We start from the raw sequence: 25,348 nt of genomic DNA, 5'->3' as shown, positions 1-25,348 counted from the left end.
CTCACCTAGGGATTTCGTCCAGCCCTGATTTCAATGCTAACCTGCTTGTTTAATACTTTCCAGATGAGTATGAGGATCAGAGCATAGCTTATCCTTTGAAAGTCACACTTCTCCTAACCTTGCAGTGCAGTTTTCCAGCCCCCAAATAAATGGGAAATAAATGCCTAGAAATACTGCACTGGACTACTTTAGTGCATTGTACTGGGGAAAATTGCTTGCCAATTTCATCTGCTAGACCGATGGTGTATAAACACAGGTGTATCAGGAGAAATGCACAAGAAAATGAGTGTCAATGTTCATGCAAACTTTTTTTTTAAAAAAAAATCACAGACTGATCTTGAAATGGGGCGAACTGAAATTTAAGATGGGGTGGGGGGAAGAAACTAAGATGGACAGATCCATCCATCCTTATAATCTCTCCCTGTTCTCATTTCATCCTCACGACAGCCATGCAAGGTAGGTTAGGCTGGCAGAGAGTGGCTTGCCCAAGATCCCCCTGCAAACGTCCTCCGTGCAGGGAGAGCTGGATCAAAACGGAATAAGTTGCGAATGTCCCACCTGCTCCCAAAATGCCCCCTACAAAATGTCTCCTCTGCTCTTGCCCCAGATGGTGGCCAACCTGTTCTACAGCCATGCCCAGGTGATAGCTCAGCAGAAGACCATGATGGGGAGAAGCAGCACCAGCAGGCGGAAATTTAAGTCCCACACGGTGGCAGCGAAATTCCAGCAGTCGCTTTCGGACCTCGTGGATAAAATGGAGAGGTGAGTGAGGAAGGCATAGGGCAAGCACTTGTGTAAATAGCTTTTCAAATTGCCGGCATGGAGGGCCCATGAACCAGATCAAGACCCTGGCAGGCTGGCAGGCAAGGGAGTCCAAAACCCGCTGTTCCGGGTTCTCTTCCAGCCCTGCCTGGAGATGTCAGGGAGTGAACCTGGCACCTCTTGCTTGCAAAGCAAAGTCGTTGAGCTATAGTCAAAGACATAGGAACGTCAGAAGCTTAGCAATGTCTACACTGACACACAGCGGCTGTCCAGGATTTCAGATGGTGTTTTCTCCCTGTCCTGCCTGGAGGTACCAGGGATTGAACCTGCGTTGAGCTAAGATCATTCCCCTGAAAATTAAGCAAGATTCTATTCCTCAGTGTTACAGGTCTTGTATAAAGGGATGGAAATGCCTCCTGTCAAATCAGAACATTGGTACAGCTAGTCCAGTATGGTCCATACGGTCTGGCAGCAGCTCTCTGTGGTTTCAGACAGGAGACATTCTCATTTCGACCTGGAGATGCTGAGGATTTAACCTGCATGCAAAGCTGGCGCTCTCCCACTAAGCTGCAGCCCTTCCCCAGAGGTGGCAAAGAATAGATTTAGGTCCTTTGCACATTTGTTGCTTCCCGTAGAGTGAAGCAGCGGTGATTTTGATACTGTATGCAGGTGGTTTTTAAATTGACCCATGACCTGGATCGGGACCATGGCTAGTTGTGGGGGGAGCAAGGGGGTCCTGAACCTGCTGTTTGCATGAGCAGGATATTTCCCATTCGTGCCAGTGGGAGCTTCTTCCTTCATGCAAATAGCAGGCAATTCCATTCAATATGCACCACTTTCAGGATGAAGAAATTTTATAGTCCCATCGTATGTGTGTTTTTTTCTTCTTCTGCAGATGTAACCCTTTCTTCGTCCGCTGCATCAAACCCAACAATAAGAAGGTATGGACTTGCTGTGTCCTAAGGGGAAAGGGACATAGGAAGTGGCCTTTTTGCAGAGTCAGGCTGCTGGTCCATCTCGTTCAATGTTGCTGTCACTGACTGGCAGCAGCTCTGCAGGGTTTCAGGCAGAAGTCTTTCTTAGCCCTTCCTGGAACTGCCAGGGGTTGAACTTGAGACCTATTGCATGCAAAAGCAGGTGGCCTACCACTGAACTATGGCCTCCCTCAAGAGCGTTTTCATAGAACAGTAGGGCTGAAAGGAACCGCAAGGGTCATTTGGTACAACCCCCTGCAATGCAGGACATTTTGATCATGGCATTTAATGGCTTCACTTTCATCCCACCCCCTTGCAGTGCTAACACAGCTGCAGCCAAGCCTCTCCCTCCTTGTAGCTTCTCTTGCAGAACCACAGCTTCTACAATGCTGCCTTATGATCTCTAAAGTATTTCTCCTACTGCCCTTCCGTAACCCTCACTCATTTCCTTCCAATTGTCTCCTCAATAGTATTTTGGCACCTGCTGAGTCATTCAGAAACTGATGGATGCTGAGTCATCCATCACAGGTAAAGGAAGGCCTGTCACTAAACGGTGCTTCTTCTGGCCTGAAAACCCAGTGGTCTTGAGTCGTCCAGAGAGTTCCTCTCTCACACTCTGTCAGGCTCGTTTCTCCTATCGCGATATGAATCCTGAACCAGTCAGCTCATTTACTATCCTATCCAATGCTCTCCTTCGCTCTCCCTCAACCAGAAGCCAGGACTTTTTGAGCCTGACGTAGTCAGCAGCCAGCTGCGGTACTCGGGAATTCTGGAGACCATCCGCATCCGCAAAGAGGGCTTTCCAGTTCGCATCCCCTTCCAAACGTTCATTGAAAGGTATGGTCAACAAGAGCTCTGACCCAGGAAGGCAAGGAAGGGGAACAGCAATTGCAGGCTCTGACAGGCAGGCTTGGCTGCAGTATTCTTGCTAATTTTGGCCGGGGGGCCTTTGGTGGGAAAGGACTTTGTCGAAAGCTTTATTTAGTGACGCAGGTATACAGTGTCTACCAGGGCTCCCCTAACCACATGCTTATTAGCAGAGCCAGCCCAAAATGTTTTGCTGCTGTGTTCGCCCCTGTTCCAGAATCTGACCAGGGTGGCAATTGACTTTTTGTTCAGTTGTGGCACTACATTAGTATCCTTTGTTGGGTGAGAAGGAAAAATAAAACTGTACAGTGGTACCTCGGATTAAGTACTTAATTTGTTCTGGAGGTCCGTATTTAACCTGAAACTGTTCTTAACCTGAAGCACCACTTTAGCTAATGGGGCCTCCTGCTGCTGCCGCGCCGCCGGAGCACAATTTCTGTTCTCATCCTGAAGCAAAGTTCTTAACCTGAAGCACTATTTCTGGGTTAGCGGAGTCTGTAACCTGAAGCGTATGTAACCTGAAGCGTATGTAACCCGAGGTACCACTGTATATAGAAAGGATTTTTGGACTTTGATTCCCATAAGCCCCTGCCAGCATAGCCAGTGATGAGGGATGATGGGAGTTATAGTCCAGCAACAGTTGGAGGGCACCTAATCACACCCTCAGCCTGTCTCTTTAGGTACCGCTGCCTTGTTGATATCAAACAAGGCATGATCCCAGATGCATGGAACAGTGCGGTAGTGCTGAAGAAGCTATGCGCAGTCACCCCCGATATGTACTGCATTGGAGCCACCAAGGTACAGCCGCCATTTTCCTTGATAATCATGGTTGTAAGTAACTGTTGGGCAGCTTGGAGCATGGAAATTCCCACCCCTGGATTTTCTGTCATGGGGTGATGAGCCATGGGGTCTCTCTGCCTCTCAGTTGACCAAGGCAGCAAGGCCACATCCATTGGCCAGGCTGGGAGAGCTAACTGCCACAGAGCTCCTCCTCTCTCAGAAGTGTCTCCATCCGTAGACATTCCACCTGGTTGCATCTGAGGGAGAAATGAGATACCTAAGCCCCTTCCACTGGCAAGGCTTGGACACTGGCGGAGGAAGGGGGTGCGGTTGGTGCAGCCCGTCCCAGGTGTCATCCCTGAGGGGGGGTGTGACATTGCTGCCCCACCGCCTGGGACTCTCGCCGTGGGCACCACCCCCCTGGGATGCTTGCCCCTGCCCCCGTGGGCAGCTGGCCCCGCCCCTGGGTGCTAGCTCCACCTCTGGGCTTAGACCAACTCCCATTCGGCCAAAGAACTGCCCCTCGCATCAGATGTCAAAGAGATAAACGATTATGCAACCTCCCGTAGACATCTGAAGACAGCCCTGGGTAGGGAAGCTTTTAATGCTTGTTGTATCTTATGTTTTCTTATATTCTGTTGGAAGCCGCTCAGGGTGGCTGGGGCAACCCAGTCAGAGGGGCAAGGTACGAGTAATAAATGATTATGGTTATTCCACTTGGCCATTACCACTGACTTCATCACAACACAGTATGAGAAAGTCTGTGGTATTCTCATAGGGCCTACCTGTATGGATTTGTTGTTGTTGTTTTTTATAATAATATTTATTAGTGGTTTTGTAGTTACAGAAGAAAAAAAGAAAAAATATGAGAGTAAAAGAAAAAGCAATAGAAAAATTAACAAGCAATACATCAACAATAGAAAGAAAAAACAATACATCAAAACAACAAGAAAAAACAAAAACATTTAAAAACACATCCAATTTCCATATCTTTATCTTTCATTTACTTGTTTCCTCGACTTCCTCACACCTCCCTTTTTTGTATTCTAGTTCAACTTAGCTAATTCAGCAAATCCTTTCCCTCTTTCTCAATTTTTTTTGTTCTATAATTTATCTTAACACAATCTAACTTTAAATTTTCCACTTTAACCCATTAACAATCAGTTTTTGCGTAAATCTTTATAACATTTCTGCTAAAACCTTATAACTTCATTCCAGTATTCTTCTAACATTCATTAATTTTACAGTATTTCTGTAAATATACTTTAAATTTTTTCCAATCTTCTTCCATCGACTCTTCTCCCTGGTCTCGGATTCTGCCAGTCATTTCTGCCATTTCCATGTAGTCCATCACCTGAATGGATTTGTTTGGCTCCTCCTCTTTGCCATTCCTGTTTATTACTTTTACATGATGTCTCTTAGATTGTAATGTGTTATTGTAAAACAGAAACTACCCCCCAGCATAGGAGCCAACTCCTGGGGGCCAAGGGGTCTTCAGCCCCCCGAATAGAATATTTGAGGAGGGTGCCCCCCAATTGATGGACACTGCCAGTCAAATGCTGTGCGTGCACTGCATCATGTGATCAATTATACAGGGCAGGGCTTACTTGGCCCCCCCAATATTTTATTGAAGTTGGTCCACCTGCCCCATCAGTGCTTTGACGGCAAAGCTGTTGTATAAATGTCATGAATAACTGAATGCCAAGGAAAGTTGGGTGTAGGTAGCAGCCACCCAGAGCCACCGCCGTGGGTTGGTTAAGAGCACTGGACTAGGACCTAGGAGAGACCAGGGTTCAAATCCACACTTCAGCCGTGAAGCTCACTGGAGCTTGGAAGCTAGTTGCTGCTTCTTGGCCTAACCCATCTCGCAGGGCTGTTGTGAGAAAGAATCAGGAGAGGTAGGACTGTGTACGCTACCCAGTGGCGTAGCGTGGGGGGTGCAGGGGGGCCGGCCGCACCGGGCGCAACATCGGGGGGGGGGGCGCTCACACTCGCAGCTCTCTGCCCCTACCTGGCTCACTCACTCACTCTCTCTCACTGCAGTGCTGGCTGTGCGAATCCGATCCGAGCCGCCAGGTCGCCGCCCACTGTGGAGGGGAGGGTGCCAGGCGTGCGGTGCGGTGCGGAGAGAGAGCGAGGGACTATCTGGGGGAGGGACAGTGCAGCGGGGGGGGGCGCAAATTACTTGCCTTGCCCCGGGTGCTGACAACCCACGCTACGCCACTGATGCTACCCTTGATCGCCTTGAAGGAAACATGGGAGAGAAGTGCAATTAATTAATGAGTTATTCTGATGCTCCTCTCCCCCTCCTCACCCCAGCTCTTCATGAAGGAGAATGTCTACCAGCACTTGGAAGGGAAGCGAGAACGGATTGTCCACATGGCAGCTCTAACGCTGCAGCGGTACACGCGCGGCTTCTTGATCAAGAAACGCTTCTTTGCCCTCCGCCACAAGATCATCCTCTTCCAGGCGCGGGCCCGAGGCTATCTTGTCAGGTGCACAGCTGCAACATGCTCTCCGTGCTAGAGATAGAGGAGGACAGGCATCTGTGTGCGCTTGGGGAGGGTGTGTGAGAACATGGGCCAGCACCAGCCATCGCCATTGTCTGACATGACGCACGTGGCGTAACGTCACATCATCATACGTCATCCCCCCCCCCCGCCTTGCACGATGGATTGTTGGGGCAGAGGAATAGGCAGCGTAATGACATCACATCTTACACTGCGCAACACGAGGCTAGGGACGGGGAGCCACTGGCCAATGGGTCAGCCTTGGCCCATCACGGGGTTCGACCACAAAGCCTTTTTAAAAACCACATCCACCTGCCAATCAGGTGACATCAGTGACCTGTGGGAGGCTGGCGTTCAATTCTGCATTGGTCCAACCAGCATTTGGCCCAACCTGCTCCGCAGGATTTAGCCCCTGCTCACCAGCTGATGATCAGAGGTTGAATCCTGCTAAGTTCCCTGCAGAGAGTAGGATTCTGTTCATCAGGCAGCAGTTCTGCTGGGTGCTACTTCAAAGGGGAGCGTGGGGCTGTTTGAAAGCCCTTTTGCAAACAGCCCTTCACTGCTCTTTGAAGTCGCAGCAGGCTGCAAAGCACAGCACCACCTGGTGTCATCTTGACGACAGGTGATTGACAGATTGACAGGTGAAGAACACAGGTGTGTCTCAGCATCTGAATTTTGATTTGCCTGTTCCCTCTGCATGTTAAACGTGTGCCATTTGTGTCTGGTCTGTTTGTCCGTTATCGTCTTTTATTTTGGTTTTTTGCCTTGGGTAGGAGAAAGTGTTGTTGAGGCTGGGTGTGATCTTTCCCACCTCCGTACCGGGGGGTTTCCCGTCCTGCAGGCAAAGGTACCGGAGGCTGCGTCGAACCCTCATCAAGGTCAGGTGCCTGGTACGCATCTATGTGAATCGCAGGAGATACCTTAAGGTGAGTCCCGTCTTGTCTGGGCACTGGTAGAGAAGGTGTGGGAACCTGGAGGGTGGCAAGGGAAGGGGATTTTGTAGCAGGCAAAATGAGACGAATTGGACACCTGCAAGCAGGACTTGAGTGCAACTGCATTCTCTCTTCCTGCCATTAAATGGGGAATCTAGGTTGAGTTGCATTTTCACCTGTGCATTTTCACCTGTGTGCATTTTCACATGTGTGCTCCATCCTCCTCAGAGGGGAAAAAAGGCAGATTTTAGACATTGCTTTTTGTGTCTAAGCATCACGTAATTCACATTCGCCTCACCCCACCTCCAGTTGTTCAGAGGTTTGCATAGTAAGGGCAGCAGGTTGGCTTGATTGTTTGAAGCAGTTTAGACAAACAAAGATGTCGCGCTATCCCCAAATGAATAGATCTAAACCTGTGTTACCTGTCTGGCATGAGACTCTGAAAGCCTACTGTATCCCTGGCCCACCCTCAATTGATGAGATGCAGGTATATTGTACTTTTTATAAAGTTACCATTTTTCATTGTTGGGTTTTCAAAAAATAAATCTTCCAATGAAGATTTAAACTTCCAATGAAGTCCACAGCCTCCCACTGTTGAACAGTTCTTCCTGTCAGAAATTTCTTCCTGATGTTTAGCTGGAATGCACCTTGTTCACTTTTTTTTGAGTAGGAGAACGGCATTGCAAAATTCAGAGAAGTGCAAATTTCGAAGGATTGTTGTGCTTTGGTTCATGTCTTGTTTCGGGAATCAGGAATGATTTCCCCTAGTCCTTAGTCAGAGCAACGAGAGAGGTGTTAGGAAGAAGTGAAAAAGTGAAAATGAAAGGAAGCCGTATTGGCCCCCAAGAAAAACGCCACATTCCATATTAGCACGATGCCTTTGTTAGTTCACACTGTTTTGTGACCTCGTGGTTGGCCCTTAAGGATACCTGCCCTGATGTGGGTAGAAGCAAAGAGGTTGAAGGGAGATGGTCGAGGACCAGAGAGGAGAAGCATGCAGTAGTTGAGGAGGATCTCCTCTGTATTACTAGCTGATGGTCTCTCACATTTTCATCTGGGTTTCAGCACTTGCATGAGGTGCACCGGAGGCTAGACCATTAGGGTGAATGGGGCCCAGTCTGCCTTATCACTTACAACCAATTGTGGGGGGGAGCTGCCTGCCATTAGTAATAATAATAATAATAATAATAATAATAATAATAATTTATTATTTATACCCCGCCCATCTGGCTGGGTTTCCCCAGCCACTCTGGGCGGCTTCCAAAAGAATATTAAAATACTGTGATACATCAAACATTAAAAGCTTCCCTAAACAGGGCTGCCTTCAGATGTCTTCTAAAAGTCTGGTAGTTGTTGTTCTCTTTGACATCTGGTGGGAGGGCGTTCCACAGGGAGGGCGCCACTACCGAGAAGGCCCTCTGCCTGGTTCCCTGTAACTTGGCTTCTCGCAGTGAGGGAACCGCCAGAAGGCTCTCGGTGTTGGACCTCAGTGTCCGGGTAGAGCGATGGGGGTGGAGACGCTCCTTCAGGTATACTGGACCGAGGCCGTTTAGGGCTTTAAAGGTCAGCACCAACACTTTGAATTGTGCTCGGAAACGTACTGGGAGCCAATGTAGGTCTTTCAAGACCGGTGTTATATGGTCTCGGCGGCTGCTCCCAGTCACCAGTCTGGCCGCTGCATTCTGGATTAGTTGTAGTTTCCGGGTCACCTTCAAAGGTAGCCCCACGTAGAGCGCATTGCAGTAGTCCAAGCGGGAGATAACCAGAGCATGCACCACTCTGGCAAGGCAGTCCGCGGGCAGATAGGGTCTCAGCCTACGTACCAGATGGAGCTGGTACACAGCTGCCCTGGACACGGATTTAACCTGTGCCTCCATGGACAGCTGTGAGTCCAAAATGACTCCCAGGCTGCGCACCTGGTCCTTCAGGGCACAGTTACCCCATTCAGGACCAGGGAATCCTCCACACCTGCCCGCCTCCTGTCCCCCAGAAACAGTACTTCTGTCTTGTCAGGATTCAATCTCAATCTGTTTGCCGCCATCCATCCTCCAACCGCCTCCAGACACTCACACAGGACCGTCACCGCCTTCACTGGTTCTGATTTGAAAGAGAGGTAGAGCTGGGTATCATCTGCATACTGATGAACACCCAGCCCAAACCTCCTGATGATCTCTCCCAGCGGCTGCATATAGATGTTAAAAAGCATGGGGGAGAGGACAGAACCCTGAGGCACCCCACAAGTGAGAGCCCAGGGGTCTGAACACTCATCCCCCACCACAACTTTCTGAACACGGCCCAGGAGGAAGGAGCGGAACCACTGTATGACAGTACCCCCAGCTCCCAGCCCCTCAAGACGGTCCAGAAGGATGTTATGGTCGATGGTATCAAACGCCGCTGAGAGATCCAGCAGAACTAGGAAACAGCTCTCACCCTTGTCCCTAGCCCGCCGGAGATCATCAACCAGTGCGACCAAGGCAGTTTCAGTCCCGTGATGAGGCCTGAATCCCGACTGGAAGGGATCCAAATGGTCCGCTTCTTCCAGGCGTGCCTGGAGTTGTTCAGCCACCACTCGCTCAATCACCTTGCCCAAGAATGGAAGATTTGAGACTGGGCGATAGTTGGCCATCGTGCCCGCATCTAAAGATGGTTTTTTAAGAAGCGGTTTAATAACCGCCTCTTTCAGCGGGTCTGGGAAGACTCCCTCACGGAGGGAAGCATTCACTACCCCACGAAGCCCATCGCCCAGCCCTTCCCAGCTAGCTTTTATAAGCCATTAGCACTGGTTCCACCTATTGTTGGTCTCCCTGCCTTCATCCATACCAGTTCTAATACCATACCAGCCACCACGGATGGGCACTGAGCCTTGCCTAGGGATGGGGAAGAGATTAGATTCAGTTTGCATTTGAACTTACAAAATTTGCCCTTTCCAAAACAATCTGTGACACAGCCATGTTTCGAAACATGCCGTGCAGTTCTCCAACCAAGCAACGTGTACAAAAATGCACATGTACGTTAGTGAAAGTAACATGCAAATATGCCTTTTCGTTAGGTGGGTTTGTTTTGCAAAAAATGTGCTTATTGGGTAAAATTGCATGCAAAAATGTGTACATTAGGAGAATCAGAATGAGAAGAATCTTCATTGGCATCAGCCGTTAGCCATAGCAATAAAATAAAATAAAATGTACCGAAGATAGAGGTAAATACTTAACTATACAAAATACATTCTAGAGGTTTGCATCAATAATCAGACAGATCTTATTCTAATTGCCCCTGTGAAAAATGTGGCAGTTTTTGCTGTCACCTGGCTTTCTTGATCTGCTAGAAGAAAAGACACAGTAGCAATGGTTTAGCGACCTGGTATGGTAGAGGGGCAATAACCTCAAACCTTTTATAACGAGTGCAAGCTAAAAGCACACGAGCTACTGATTCAATACTGCCATCTCCGCATGGACATAAGCATTTTTCCAGTGGGATTTGTTGAAATTGGAGAAATCTGTGCTAAAATCCTGGTGGGTTTCCATGAAGTCTTAAAAACAGCAGCAACTATTTTTTTGCAAAGTGATGTGGAAATGTGGAGAACTGATCTTAAGATTGGAAAAATGGAAAAGCCAAACCGGTGCATTCGCCCATCCCTAGCTTTACAGAGGGGATCCTGAGTGTCAGTTTCATGCGAAGGGTTAACGTGTGACTCAGCCGTATCAATAAGCAAACAACGGTAACTGGAGCAGCTGCCTGGCAGACAGGGTTATAGCTGGCACATGCCCCAGCGCTCAGGCACAGAGGCAGCAGCCCAACGGACACCATGAAGAGCGTCCGCTTCCAGGTGGATGGGGACGAAGAAGCAGTGAGTCATGGCAGGGTAAGGTTTCCCAGGTGGAGTGATGCAGGGGTTAGGAGCAGAGGCATGAAAGGCCACTTGTGGCATTGCAGCTGCCTGCAGATGTTTTTAAACGCAGGCGACTAGCCTTACCTTCGGCGCAGAGGGTCGACACACCTTTGGCAGCAGCGTGATAAATACTCATTTGTAGCAAGAAAGCCTGCTAAGAATCTCTTGGCACTTTGACAACTGCATGGAAGGGCCGTGGCTGAGTGGCAGAGAAGAAGAAGAAAAGTTTGGATTTGATATCCTGCCTTTCACTCCCTTTAAGGAGTCTCAAAGCGGCTAACATTCTCCTTTCCCTTCCTCCCCCACAACAAACACTCTGCGAGGTGAGTGGGGCTGAGAGACTTCAGAGAAGTGTGACTGGCCCAAGGTCACCCAGCAGCTGCATGTGGAGGAGCGGAGACGCGAACCCGGTTCCCCAGATTACGAGACTACCGCTCTTAACCACTACACCACACTGGCTCTCTCTGCGTGGTAGAAACACCTGCAGGTTCAGGTTCAGTCCCCAACAGCACAGAGAGTCTGCTGTGTGTGATGCTCGAGGTCCAGTCCCCAGCATCTCTATGTTCTCCCTCTACTGTCAGAGTCAGTACGCCTCTAAATGCCAGTTTGCTGGAGAGCATTGCTGTGCTCAGGTCATGCTTATGGGCTTCTCAGGGGCCTCTGGTGGGCCATGATGGGAGCAGAGGAATGGAATAGATGGGCCTTTGGCCTGATCTAGCAGGGACTCTTTCATTCTTACTGAATTGCTATGGCTTCCACTCACGGGCTTTCAAAATGAAGGGACTAGGTGAGGCAAGAGAGTCTGAATCAAGTGGTGGACATGCAAATAGTCACCAGTCAAAATCATTATGAGATTGTGGGTTTTGCGCCCAGGCTCCAAAACGCCTTGCACTTTCCCAGGAGAAGGTTGGATTTGGGCTAAGTGCTTCACTGACCATGTAAATGCACTCTGCTTTCAGAGAAAGGAAGAGGAGCGCCGGAGAGCTGAGGAGGAGAGGAAAAAAAATGAACAGGTAACATGGTGGGCACTGCCCTCTTGCCAGGCATGGATTGGAGTAGTTCCTCGGCTGAAGTAGATTCTGAACACACACAAACACACACAAGAATGTGTGTGCTTGGCACTCTGAGAGAAAAAACGAATTCTCCATGCAAATATACTAATTTTGCATAATGCAATGATTGCTGTTCCGTCCAGCCCCAGGAAGAAACAAGAAAGTATACAGAGCTCTGCAGCTCTGCCCATTCTGACCTCAGGTTAAGGTCCTATTCAGACACGCTCTGTTTTCCAATGTTTTATCAGGCGTTGTTGCTTATAGGCTTGTGTGTGTGTGTGTGTGTGTGTTAGTATCCATGAGGTCTAGAAACATCTCTTTCTCTCTTTGACATGGAAGCTGAAATTCTCAGGCAGCTGGATCCTGTGCCAATTTCTCTTCTTTTCCCTTTGCTTCTGTGGAAATGCAGAGCAGCAGCGCAGCACAGATCATGGCAAAAGTTTCCTGGAAGCCAAATTCCTTCCTGCCTATCAGGAAAGCAGATACTTTGGAAACTTCCTCCTTTCCTTTCCTTTCCTTTCCTTTCCTTTCCTTTCCTTTTTTGCATGTGAGACCTAGCAACTACAGTGGTGCCCCGCAAGACGAATGCCTCGCAAGACGGAAAACCCGCAAGACGAAAGGGTTTTCCGTTTTCAGAGGCGCTTCGCAAGACGAATTTCCCTATGGGCTTGCTTCGCAAGACGAAAATTGATGAAAATTTTTGAGTTTTTTCCCCGCTCCCCAACCCCTTTTTCTGAAGCGCTAAGCTGCTAAGAGCCTTTTAGCAGCTAAACCGCTAATCCCTTAAGCCTTAAAAAGCCGTTAATAGCCCTTGAACTGCCAATAGCGCTAATAGCGCTAATCCGCTAATGGGCTTGCTTCGCAAGACGAGAAAACCGCAAGACGAAAAGACTCGCGGAACGGATTCTTTTCATCTTGCGAGGCACCACTGTATTACAGGGGTCCCCAAGCTAAGGTCTGCGGGCCAGATAAGGCCCGAGGTACTCGTTTATCCGGCCCGCGGCGACCCCCACCGCCTGCTGCCGCCGTCCGCTCTTACCAGTGCTGCACTGCACGGCTGCCCACTTCTGGGTCAGAGGAGCGCTGGAAATAGCTTGTGCACATGTGCAAGCATTATTTGCGCATGCACAAGTGTTATTTCCGGTGCACATCCGGGTCAGAGGAGGCCTGTGCACATGTGCACAAGCTATTTCCGGTGCTCCTCCGCCCCGGAAGTGCACTGGAAATAGTGTGTGCGCACGCGCTCCCCCACCCTCCGGCCCGCCGCGCGATCGGCGCTGGAGACACAGGCCCGAGGTGCAGTAAGTTTGCTGACCCCTGGACTAGTACCTTATTCTCATGCAGCCTGTGCATCTTTACCCTTGAAAGTCATTCTACGTATGAGCAACAGAACTAGATTTGTGACTGAGTTGTGCTTTGGCTTAACTTTGGCCATGCTCGGAGATCTAACCATTTTTTAGAGCAGTGAATTAACCTTGTATGGATTGGGCCCAGCAGAGGAGAGAACAGAGAGCAGGAACAGCCAGTGGGCAGGAGGCGGGCCCACTGGGAGGGGAGGGGGTCCACTGGGGGCATGTTGCCTGAAGTCCCCGCCACTGCAAAACCTAGATCCAGCACTATGTGTAAAGTTTGAGGGTTTATAGGCACTATTTATGTATGTATGTATGTATGTATGTATGTATGTATTTACTTATTACCTAACTATCTGTCTATATGCAGTTTACATAAAGTAGTATACCGTATAAGAAAATAGTGAGAAAATCAACAGTCTTTAAAAAAAAAAACAAGTACACTTTATAAAATGATCAAAATTTTGATAAAATCAACATTTAGGCTTGCCTTAATTTATTTTCATTTTTTAAAAAAGCAGGCGTAAAAAGCAGGGCAATAAAGGTCGCTGCCCTCGAAGCTTATATTGGTTTCTTACGAGTCATGATTGCCACTAGAAAATCCTGGGGATTTGTAGTTGAGAACAGCTCTCACAGAGCTACGGTTCCCAAGGAACTGCAATGATATAGGGGGCTTTGTTGCCCCCCTGGTGGGTTGTGGGTGCTCAGTATGTGCCAGATTGCACTGACCCTTGGTACTTGGTCCGTGAAGTAGATCTGGGTGAGAGATACCTTCCCAGGGCAGTCGAGTCCAACCCCAGCAAATATTCCCCAAATGACCACAGAATCGTAGAATTGTAGAGTTGGAAGGTACCAACTAGTCCAACCCCCTGCAATGCAGGAATCTCAGCTAAAGCATCCATGACAGATGGCCATCCAACCTCCACTTAAAAACTTCCAAAGAAGGAGAGTCCACCACTTTCAGAGCTCTTACCATCAGAAAGTTTTTCTTGATGTTTAGTCGGAATCTCTTTTCTTGCAACTTGAACCCATTGGTTCGGGTCCCACCCTCCAGAGCAGAAGAAAACAAATTTGTTCCATCATCCATGTGAAATCCTTTAGATATTTGAAGATGGCTATCATATCTCCTCTCACTCGCCCCTTTCCCAGGCTAAACATACCCAACTCCCTCAACCATTCCTCATAAGGCTTTGTTCCCAGACACTTGATCATCTTGGTTGCCCTCCTCTGCACACCTTCCAGTTTGTTAATATCCTTCTCAAATTGTGACATCCAAAACTGGACATAGTACTCCAACTGTGGTCTGACCACAGCTGGAGTACTATGAGTCTGAATAAAGTCCATAAACTCATTATTATGCTAAGCGAAGAGGTCTAAGAGTGACTCTATTTCTCTGGGTCCCACCAGGTACTGAGCAGACGGGAAGTGATGAGAGTTGCAAACCTGGAAGTGCCTGCAGAGTTGGTTGGACTCTTAAACACCGTGGCTGGTATGCTAATACAATTGCTGGGATCCTTCCACTAGGGGGAGTTAATCCAAACGGGTGGTAAGGTGGGCAACTGGCCTTTAATTTCCTCTGGGATATTCCAGAACCTTTGTTTGAGATCTGTTGAAGGTATCTCACCGTCATAGGCATCTTTGCAATAGGAGGCTTAAACCCATCCAACCCTGCTTATATATGATGAGCAATTCTTAACCCCGCATCAAGTGATGGATGAGTAAGTGGGGAGACTGTCACACAGCGAGCCGTACAGGGTTTCTACTCCATGCAAAATCCTGTCTATCAGGTTGCATGGATATTAGGGCTCCATCTGCCCCATCCATTCTAAGCACTTTAAGCAGTCACAGCTTCCCCCAAAGAATTCTGGGAAGTGTAGTTTGTTAAGGGTGCTGAGAGACACCTCCCTGTTCTCCCCACTGATCTACAGTTCCCTGGGTGGTTTAATAATCAGTTCCTCTTTCCCCATAACAATACCCCTGCTTCTTAGGTTTTTATGAGAGCCAGGGGACGTGAGTAGTGCTGTGGTCTAAACCACGGAGCCTCTTGGGCTTGCCAATCGGAAGGTTGGAAGATCAAATCCCCATGACAGGATGAGCTCCCGTTGCTCTGTCTCAGCTCCTGCCAACCTAGCAGTTTGAAAGCACACCAGTCCAAGTAGATAAATAGGTACTGCTGAGGCGGGAAGGTAAATGGCGTTTCCGTTCACTCTGGCATTTGCCATGGTCCTCCGTGCACCTGTAGCGGTTTAGTCCTGCTGGCCACATGACCCAGAAAGCTGTCTGTGGACAAATGCCAGCTCCCTCAGCCTGAAAGCGAGATGAGCGCCACAACCCCATAGTCACCTTTGACTGGACTTAACCGTCCAGGGGTCCTTTACCTTTTACCTATATGAGAGCCAGTCCTCTCATTTATAATGTGGGAATTCTGCACATCTCTTTCCTCTCTGTTTCCTGCAGTTCACAAGCAGATCAATGAAGACTGTGTCACTCCCATCCCCCCTCCAAAGCTGCAGGTGGACCCCCAATTCACTCTGCCCCTTGACATCAACAATTACCCCATGAGCAAGTATGTGCAGACCCACTTCAAGGTAAGGGCTTTGGTGTGTGCATTGTGTTTCTTATATGTCTAGGGCAAGTGACGGCAACTTTCACATTCTCAGTCAGGTTGAATGTCCAGTTCCTGCCGGTGCTGGGTGGTATGGCTGGAAGAGCTGTCCAGCAAGGCAAAAGTTCAAGACAAGGTGTGCCTGAAGCAGCAGGGGGGTCAGAAGGACAGCGCAAGGGGCTGGCCAGCAGGAGCTGTTGCTTCAGCAACTGCCAGGCAGCAAACATAATGTTCTAATAGTTGCTCCTGCTGCCTGGTTTTAAGCTGCTTGTGCTTCCTGGAGCAGCACCAGGGCCCCGATCAGGAGAATGACGTGGTTCTTGTTTCCTCTGCTAATTTCCAGATTTAAGCAACGTGCTCACCCAAAGCTAAAACGTTTGAAGCAGTGATTGGGTGGGAATTGTCAGATAAATGCTAATGTTGGTTGGATACCCAAATCAACAACCTCCTCCTGAGTAGGGTTCATAGATGGAAGACCTTGTGCTGTCAGAAATGCACAAAACCTTCTTGTTTGAGCTTGGGTTCCTTGCTATCTCTATTCCTGGGGCCTGGGAGTGGAGGATTTGGAGCTGATATGTCAGTTGGGGGCCAAGAAGTCTCTTGATTCTGCAGACAGCCCACCCAAGAGGTGACTTCTGGGTTGGCAGTTTCAGGGTTTGTTAAACTTCCTCTGTCCAAGTACAGGACTTTGCAAATTAAGGTGCAGATGATGAAAATTGAAAGTGCCGAATTACTAGGCTGCTGTCAGAGTAAACTGTATTTTAATTGCTGGCTGTAGATGTATTCTGGTGTATTTTAATTACTGTTTTTAACTGGTTTGTTTTTATTACTTTGTATTTTATAATGTTGTTTTTAAATGCTGCAAGCTACTTTGAATCCCTACTTTGGAGAAAGACAGGCTATAACTAATAATAATAATAATAATAATAATAATAATAATAATAAAGTCATCATAGTCGTTTTATTTGCATGCCACCTTTCCATAGTTAAAACCATGTTCAAGGTGGCTTACAACATAAAAAGATTGATATAGTTACAAAAGTAGTCATAAACAATAAATAAGACAGCTCAAAAAGGACACAACAAAACTGATCGAGTTCCACAAAAGCCATAAATTATAATAAGATCTAAAAATAAAGAAACAAAGAATTATTATCAATAACAGCAGCAACCCCCTGTCCCAAAACAACCTCCCACTAAACAATACCCCAGGCCAGAAGACTCAGCTTTTGTAGCTGGAGTCAGTCAGGGCCCTGCCACCCTAGGCCAGGTAGAAAAGGCCTGCAAGGCGGAGATCACATCTTCCAGGAATCACAGCCAAGATGGTCTCTGGCCTCTTCGGCATCCTCAGCCTTTGTAACTGGAGTCAGCAGTAAAGTATTCCTCCTACCAGGAGGTCTCATCTGCTTCAGGGTGTGGTCCTGACACAGTCCTGATACTGGAGATCTTTTTACGCAGAGGCAACAGAGACTGACATTGGGAAATTCTGCAGGCAAGCCTGTTGCTCTGCCATTGCACTTTGACCTTCCTGTCTGTCCTCATAATAAATGGTCCCAGCGCACAGCAATGCGTTTCTCCTGAATCATGATCACATGATCGCCAATGGTAGATTTGTCACTCCAATAGATCAAATTAAACAATGCCACTTCTACTAATACAGTGAAGTGTAGGTTGCTGTCAACATGCCAGCGCTTGGGGGTAAGGAAGTTTCCTTGGTGCAGTTTTGTAAAGGGAGCAAAGAGAATTTTTTTAGGTGGGTGGGAACTGTAGGGAAATGTTGAGCCTGCTTTTTCCAGAAGCCCCCATGCTCAGCATCAGTCTGGAGCAAAAAGTGGCTTTGGCTGGACTGTTCATAATTTGCCCAGATAAAAGGTGGCAACTCTTCGAGTTGGTGGCTTGAGCACACCACCATTCTTGTCAAAAGAATAAACTGGTCCTTTCCTTGACCTGCTTTTTGCGGCTCTGCCAAAATACATAGCTACCGTATTTTTCGCTCTATAAGATGCACCAGATCACAAGACGCACCTAGTTTTTGGAGGAGGAAAACAAGAAAAAATATATTCTGAATTTCAGAAGCCAGAACAGCAAGAGGGATCGCTACGCAGTGAAAGCAGCAATCCCTCTTGCTGTTCTGGCTTCTGTGATAGCTGCGCAGCCTGCATTCGCTCCATAAGACGTACACACATTCCCCCTTACTTTTTAGGAGGGAAAAAGTGAGTCTTATAGAGCAAAAAAATACAGTAATCAGTGAAGCAAGGCAGCTGTTCTCACTTAAAAGCATTTCCCCCCCGCTCTTTGACTGAAAAAGCTTACAACGGTCACTGGGAAGATGATCCCTGCCCTCAGGCTTACAATCTGAAAGTCGTGGCATAAAAGGAAAATGAATTGAGAGAGAGGGAGGGAGCAAACTCAGGTACTACTTTTTAGTTACGCAGCAAATGTCTAGAATGGAAGGGCAAAGCAAACACCCTCCAGCGCTTCCTCTCTGATTGACAGCTGGGGCAAGGCTGGCCTCCCCTTTGCCATGAGTTTCTTCCTGGGAGAGGGCAGGAGCAGCTTCTCAGTGGCCCTTGGTCCCTGGTCCAGTGTCAGAGGCCAGAAAGTGCAGCCCTAGTTAACATTCACCTCCTCTCTTGTCCCTCAGGAGCCACTCTTTGGGATGCTCACAAGGACTCTGGCATCCTCACTGACAATGATAGACGAGAGCCTGAGAGGCGAAGCGGTGTCCCTTTTCAAACTGGTAGGTGAAGAGGAATCTTCCTGATCAAATGCGGAGGGTGAGTGTCTGTGTCGTCGTACCAGCGGCGGAGAGGGATAGGGAAGAAATATGACTCAGTTTGCACGCAAACACGAACCTACATAATTCACCAGAACAATATGCGAAACTGAAAAACAGCCATTTGGAAATCTCTGAATTTGCACATCTCCGAATTTTGCCATGCAATTCTCCGGCCAAGTAACACGTACAAAGATGCTGGAGCAAGGAGTCTGTAAAAATGCATCTATGTTCAATGAGCTGGTTAAGACTCTCAAAATTTCTCAGTAGTTTCTGTTACATCATGTAGATGAGAGCCAATTCTGACCTATCTTGCATGCAAGAGCTTTAAGACTGCAGAGTAAGAAATGATGAGAACCTCAGGCTTTTTGTATTAATAGTAGCAGTAGCAGTAGCAATAGTAGTAATAATACTATTAAAATTCCTATACCACCCTTCATCTGAGGATCACAGGACAGCTGGCAATATAAAAACACAAAAATGCAAAACATAGTAACAAGGGGAGGAATATCCCCCATGGTACTTATTATTTATTTATTGAACAACAAAAACAGGCAGTACACATGAAGAGGGAAAAAAGCAACATTAACAACAAACGAATATAAGCTGAGGCTTTCATAACTTTCTACTCCCCCCTCCACAGAAGTAGAAGACTCCTCTAGACCACAGTGGATTCTACTCCAGAGTTTTAAGCTGGAGTTTGGGAGCTTTCAGCCCATCCTCTCTAACCCAAAACAATGATAGATAAATAAATGATACAACTGTCATAATTAAATGTTGCACATAATAAAGTCACTAAGCTAAGCAGAAACCATAGTAAAATACATCAGAGTACTGTAAAGAGCATATGTAATCAGAAAGGTTTGTCGAGCTGCATTTTTCAAAGGGTGATGTGAGGTTAACATAAGAATTCACGGAGGGGGAGAGAAAATCAGAGGTGGGGTAAAGAAGAAGAAAGGAAAAGACGGGGTAGGAAAAGGGGGGGGGGGAGAGAATAAATAGCAACAGTAATAATATTCTTAAAGTAAGATGCAGGCCAACAGCATCTTGTGTTTCAGTTCTGAACTTCTGGAATTGTTTCTGGATAGGAATTCCAAAAGAGTGTTCTGAACTTCTTCTTGGAGGAAACTGAAGTGCTGACACAAAACCCCACACATACACTTAGTAGATAGATAGATAGATAGATAGATAGATAGATAGATAGATAGATAATTTATTACACTCGGAGACCAGCTTATAAAACACATTTGGGGGTACAATCCCAGAAGGAAAACAAACATTTAAAACAATGTACAACAATAAATTTACAATTTATAAATGCGATAAACGTATAGGCACTTAAAACTTTAAGATTAGCTACCGCAGAGAGATGACCCAGAGTCATCCATGGAAACGAGTTTGGGGATTTTCTTGATGAACTAGTTTGAGTTGGGGGATGATCTGCACCTACAGATCTGTACACAGAATCTGGCGACCACCCAGGTCGTCTTATGATCTTTGCCTAACAGGAAAAGGTCGAATTTTTGCTTTTCCGGGAGGTCAGCGAGCGTCAACAGCAGGGAATCAATGGTCTTACTACGTGCCTCTTCGTAAAAGGGACATCTAAAGGATAACACTTAGTAGAAGACTAGAAACATAACCTCCCGACCCCACTCACCTTTCCCTCCCCCTCCCCCTCTTTTCTTCCTAACCTAAGGTTGTATGTAACACTAATGCCTCACACCAAATGAAACTGAATTGTAGAAAACATAATTTGAGAAAAGAGACAACACATGTGTTTTGGTACACCAAGAAATCTATCTATATATATAAATTGCAGCACCTCTGGCCCCAAATCTCAGCTTTTAATGAACCTCACAAGGAGAGGGAGGAAGAGGGTGGCGGTTCTGTTGTGGCATGTGGGGTGTTTTTTTTTTCTGGTCACACCCTCTTTCCTTGGCAGATCCTCCGCTTCATGGGCGACCCCCGCCTCAACGGCACACAGGAGGTCCTCTTCGGGAACTACATCGTGCAGAAGGGGCTGTCGATCCCAAGCCTGCGAGACGAGATCCTGGCCCAGATCGCCAACCAAGTGTGGCGCAACACCAACATCAACAACGAGGAACGTGGCTGGCTCCTGTTGGCCTCCGCCTTCAGTGCCTTTGCCCCTTCCCACAGCCTGGATAAATACTTGCTGAAGTGAGTGGCTGGAAGAGCAGGGAGAGGAAGAGAAGAGGGCTAGTAGCTGCATTGGCTGTGGTCTGCCTCCAGTGTTGAAGGCATTATGCTAAGGTCACCAGACGTCCCTGTTCCCCAGGGAGAGTCCCTGGATTTACTGGATTTTCTACTCCATAAGACACACTTTTTTCCTCCTAAAAAGTAAGGGGGAATATCTGTGCGTCCTATGGAGCGAATGCACTGGACGGCAGAGGGATCCCTCGGCTGCCGCTGCAGTCACGAGCCGAGAGATGCCTCCGCAGCCGGAGCGATGGCTCCTGTCCGTTGCTCGCAGTAAAGCTCTGCGCAGCTCTCACTTTTCTTGCTTTAAAGCAGGAGCAGCAGAGAGCATGTCAGCGGCTCTTGCTCTGCTGGCTTTACAGTGAAGTGGGAGGATGGCTCCCATCTACCCCTCCTCCCGCCTCACTGTAAAGCAAGCAAAGCACCTGTCCCAGTGTCTCCTCCTCCTCTTCTTGCTCCGGCGTCGCCGCGCTTTACAGCGAGGCAGGAGGAGGGATGGGCAAGCAAAGTAAGAGCTGCACAAAGCGGGACAGAAGCCGTGTAAGCAGCTCTCACTTTGCTTGCTTTAAAGCAAGAAAAGCGAGAGCCGCTTACACACCCTGCGCAGAATATTTTTTTTCTTGTTTTCCTCCTCTAAAAAGTAGGTGCGTCTTATGGTCAGGTGCATCTTATGGAGCGAAAAATACAATGCAGATCAGTCCCCATACAAAATCCATTGAAGTTGAAAAGTGTCCCCAGATTCATTGAAAAAACCTTACATTATGCCCCTGAATACCAGCTGCTATAAATCAATGACAGGTGGGGAGAGTACTCTTGCACTCAGGTCCTGCTTGTTGTCTTTCGTCGAAGACATGTTGGAGGGTATGAACTTGTCATTCAGCTGGAAAAGCTTGTCGGAATAGAAATATATTCAATAGTTCCCAGAAGGTACTAGCTTCTAGTGGGCTCCCAACATATCTCAGCCGGGATTATGTTCCACAGAACAGGGGAGCCACGCTGAAAGCCCTGCTCCATGTTACTGTTGAACACACTTCTGATACATTTATTTTATTTATTTATTATGATTGATTAAATCTGTTAGTCGCTTGGACTCTCCTTCCTTAGAGGGTTTTAAGTATCGGTCGGATGGCCATCTGTCATGTATTATCTTATTAAGATTCCTGCTCTGCAGGGGGTTGGACTAGATGACACTCGGGGTCCCTTTCTGACTCTACAATTCTGTGATTCTATTATTCAAACAAGCAAACAAACAAAAAAACCCACATAGATACATTAAAATCAAGAGGGGAAAGAAATACATTAAAAACATCCCAACCACCGCAGATAGTTAAAGGCCAAAGGCCTGCTTATAGAGGAAAGATTTTGCCTGGAAATGTAATGAAGGTGCCAGGCAAGTCTCCCTGGGGAGAGCATTCCACAAATGGGGAGCCACCACAGAAAAGGCCCTGTTCTTATGTTGCCACCCTCCAGACCTGTCGTAGAGGGGGACACACAAGGAAGGGGCGCACGGATAATTTTAGGCTTCAGTTCAGACTTGGCCAGTCTAGCTCAGTATTGTCTACATACCATCCTTCTCCAACCTCCAGATGTTTTGAACTACAACTCCCATCACCCCTAGGCAGCACAGTTGTGTGGCCGTGGGCCCTGCCAGGGCTTTGTTATTTTGGCATCTGCCTGAAGGTGCAGGATCCTAACCCCAGGCTCTGCTCCCCGCTTGGCTTATTTATTCTCCCAGGATCTCTGTTTTTCCTCCCCTGCAGATTTGTTTCCGACTACGCTTTTGACGGCTACAAGCCCATCTGCCAGCACAAGCTCATGCAAGCCATGGCTCAGGCCCAGGATGGTGCTGAAGGCGCCCGGGCCTACCCACCCACCCTGCTGGAGTGGGCAACCAGCCGGGACAGAGTCAACATGGCCCTGGATGTTTACTGTTTCAATGGTGAGAGCCCTGGTTACCCAGGAATCAAGGTGCAGAGGGCAAGAAATAGGCTTGGATTATGAGGACAGGGAGGTGATAGCCCTGTCTAAGGCACTGAGCTCAGCCCCATTGTCTCTTTTGGCCTAATGGGAACCTAGGAAGCACTCTGGACATGATCAGAGGACAGATTGGCTTCGAACCCATGTCCATACAGTGATTCCTCTGAAAGGGATTGCTATCCAATGATCATTTTGTCCTGAGGATAGGAGAGATCCAACTTTCAAAAAGTGTTTTTTCCTTTGCTGTTTGTCCCTACCGACTTACTAGGTTAAACTAGACTTACTAGTTTAAATTGATGCTTATTTTTTTTAATGAAAACCACTTGCATTAAATAGCTCTTTGTTTTTACCACGACAGGAGATCACTTCTGTTGCCCCATCCATTCCTGGACCACCGGAGAAAACCTTGCTGAAAATGTACTGAAATACAGGTAGAAGGAAATGAAAATCTAGTGGGGGTGGGGCAGGGTCTGCTTGTTGGTGTCCCCATTCCAGGGGAACTGTCTAGCAGAATCAGAAGCCAAAGGGCCTGATACAAAACAGGAAAGGAGCTGTCCAGAAGGCAGCTAGACTAGGAGCAATACCAACGAGAGTTGGCGAACTGTGCCTGGCTGCTGCAGGCTTCCTAGGGTCCTGATCCTGACCATTATTATGGCATCAGTCCCTCCTTCTGCACAGAACTAGGACAGAGGATGCCTTGTGCTGCCAAATGAGTGCACACAGGTTCTGCTTTCTGAATGCAATGAGTTCCTATTAAATCACTCATTAGGCGAGCATTCGCATAAAGAGCTGTCGATTTTCATTATTCCCTAAGGAAACATTTTGAATCCATGATTTGTCCAGTCTCTCTCCCCGCTCCCTGCTTGGTTTTTTTCCTGAAATGGCTGAAGCCAACCAGCAAAAGAGAGAAAAAGGGAAACCTGATTTGTCCAATTCCTCCTGCTCTGTGATTTGTCCAACCTCCCTCCTTCCTTGCATGGTTTCTGCCCAAAAATGGTTGCTGCCAACCAGCAAAGTATAAGCAAGGAAGTAAGGAAGAGGGCAAACTCTGGCTGTTCAGATACCTGACTTAGCTGTTTGTGTAGCAAGGTTTGGGGCATAATTCTTTGTGTCCAGATAACTGAATTTGTGGCTATTGTGCCTTCTGATAGCAGGACCTGTATATACTGTAACAATGGTACTATGACCAATAGAATCTGGAGACTCAAAAGTTGATGAATACATCCAGGGTGGAGTTCTTGTTATTAAATATACCAAGAAAAAAGCACACCAAGAACTCAAATAGAGATTACAACTCAAACATGCCATGAAATGTTTGATACTTCCAACTGATGAAGGTGAATACATCAAAACAGGACCCTGTCCTGGTTTCTGATCCATAATTGACTTCTGACTTCTGCTCAATGATTGAAACTAAGATCTTCACGTCAAATCTTACTATGGACTAACATGAACTTATCTCTACTCATAAACTCTTATCTTTAATACTGTAACAAATTATTGTGTTATACAGTGGTACCTCGCAAGACGAATGCCTCGGAAGACAAAAAACTCGCAAGACGAAAGAGTTTTTCGTTTTCTGAGTTGCTTTGCAAGACGGATTTCCCTATGGGCTTGCTTCGCAATACGAAACGTCTTTCGCCTTTTTTTAAAAACCACCAATGCATTCCTACGGGAAACCGTCAATACGCAGTGGTGCTTCGCAAGACAAAAAAATTCACAAGACGAAAAAACTCGCAGAACGAATTAATTTTGTCTTGCGAGGCACCACTGTACATATCCTTATGAGTTTGAGTTTGTAATCTCTGTTTGAGTTTGTAATCCTTGTCGGAATACATACTTTTGAATGGATTAGTTTTTGTTACAATTGGCTATAGATTTACGAGTAGGGACCACTCCCACTTTTGAAACTTACATTGGCCAGAGTTCTTGGTGTGCTTTTTCCTTGCTAAATCCAGGGTGGGGCACATTAGGTCGCCTGATCTGAATGTTCGCCAAATAGGGTATTGCCCTGGATTATGATGTCAGGGGTTCCCTCTCCTCACTCCCCACCTTGGTCCTCTAATGGGGTCCCCCGCTCAGGAGGTCTCGTCTGATTCCAGCTCTGGGAATGAACTGCTCCTGACAACTGGGCGTTCAGTTGAAGTTACCTTTTGGGATTTTGATCTCTGCTGATCCCCAGTGCCCTACTCCTTCCTGGATTCTAAGCACCCAGAGTGGCTCAGGACTGATCCTTCTTCACAGGGGGCTTGCAGAGGGGTGGCGAGGCTGGTCAGTCGCCATGAAGGACGGCACCCAGTGGGCTGAGCTGGCTGGCCACGACTACGTCTTGGACCTGGTGTCCGACCTGGAACTCATCCGTGGCTTCCCAAAGCATAAGTCCTACTTCATTGTTGCCTCAGAAGGGCCGGAGAGAAATATTGGCAGCAAAGCGTAAGTAGCAGAGGCGACTTGCTAGCTCTTTCTTTGAACAGTTCAGTGCAGTTTCAAGAGCATGTTGACACAGGTTGCGGAGGATTGTTGGAAGGGCAGGTCTTGAAGAGAACAAGACTGGGTGCCATCTTAGCATGGAAGTGCCCAACCCTTGTGCTTGGGATGCCCAGAGATCAGGGACTGCACTGCTGACACAAGCTTGCTTTCTGTTTTGCCCTGAGGGATAGC

The 25,348-nt window shown here is 47.5% G+C and overlaps 2 protein-coding genes across 2 annotated transcripts in view; one reads left to right on the top strand and one right to left on the bottom strand.

Moving 5' to 3' along the window:
* LOC310664458 (uncharacterized protein) overlaps positions 1 to 25,348 on the bottom strand; it is a 541,032-nt gene that overhangs the window by 4,007 nt on the left and 511,677 nt on the right. The window lies entirely within an intron of this gene.
* MYO15A (myosin XVA) overlaps positions 1 to 25,348 on the top strand; it is a 96,220-nt gene that overhangs the window by 22,099 nt on the left and 48,773 nt on the right. The window contains exons 18-31 of the mRNA XM_083413278.1: positions 608 to 762; positions 1,658 to 1,703; positions 2,449 to 2,573; positions 3,284 to 3,401; positions 5,703 to 5,878; positions 6,735 to 6,819; positions 11,671 to 11,724; positions 14,520 to 14,601; positions 15,570 to 15,700; positions 18,362 to 18,457; positions 20,436 to 20,671; positions 22,471 to 22,649; positions 23,046 to 23,118; positions 24,932 to 25,120. Coding sequence (XP_083269404.1) covers positions 608 to 762; positions 1,658 to 1,703; positions 2,449 to 2,573; positions 3,284 to 3,401; positions 5,703 to 5,878; positions 6,735 to 6,819; positions 11,671 to 11,724; positions 14,520 to 14,601; positions 15,570 to 15,700; positions 18,362 to 18,457; positions 20,436 to 20,671; positions 22,471 to 22,649; positions 23,046 to 23,118; positions 24,932 to 25,120 — 1,745 coding nt within the window. The remainder of the gene's footprint in view (positions 1 to 607; positions 763 to 1,657; positions 1,704 to 2,448; positions 2,574 to 3,283; positions 3,402 to 5,702; positions 5,879 to 6,734; positions 6,820 to 11,670; positions 11,725 to 14,519; positions 14,602 to 15,569; positions 15,701 to 18,361; positions 18,458 to 20,435; positions 20,672 to 22,470; positions 22,650 to 23,045; positions 23,119 to 24,931; positions 25,121 to 25,348) is intronic.

Source organism: Podarcis tiliguerta (genome assembly GCF_965153285.1).
Source record: "Podarcis tiliguerta genome assembly, chromosome: 14".
NCBI lineage: Eukaryota > Metazoa > Chordata > Lepidosauria > Squamata > Lacertidae > Podarcis > Podarcis tiliguerta.
The sequence above is the reverse complement of the archived record's forward strand: the minus strand, read 5'-3'. Positions and strand labels throughout refer to the sequence as shown.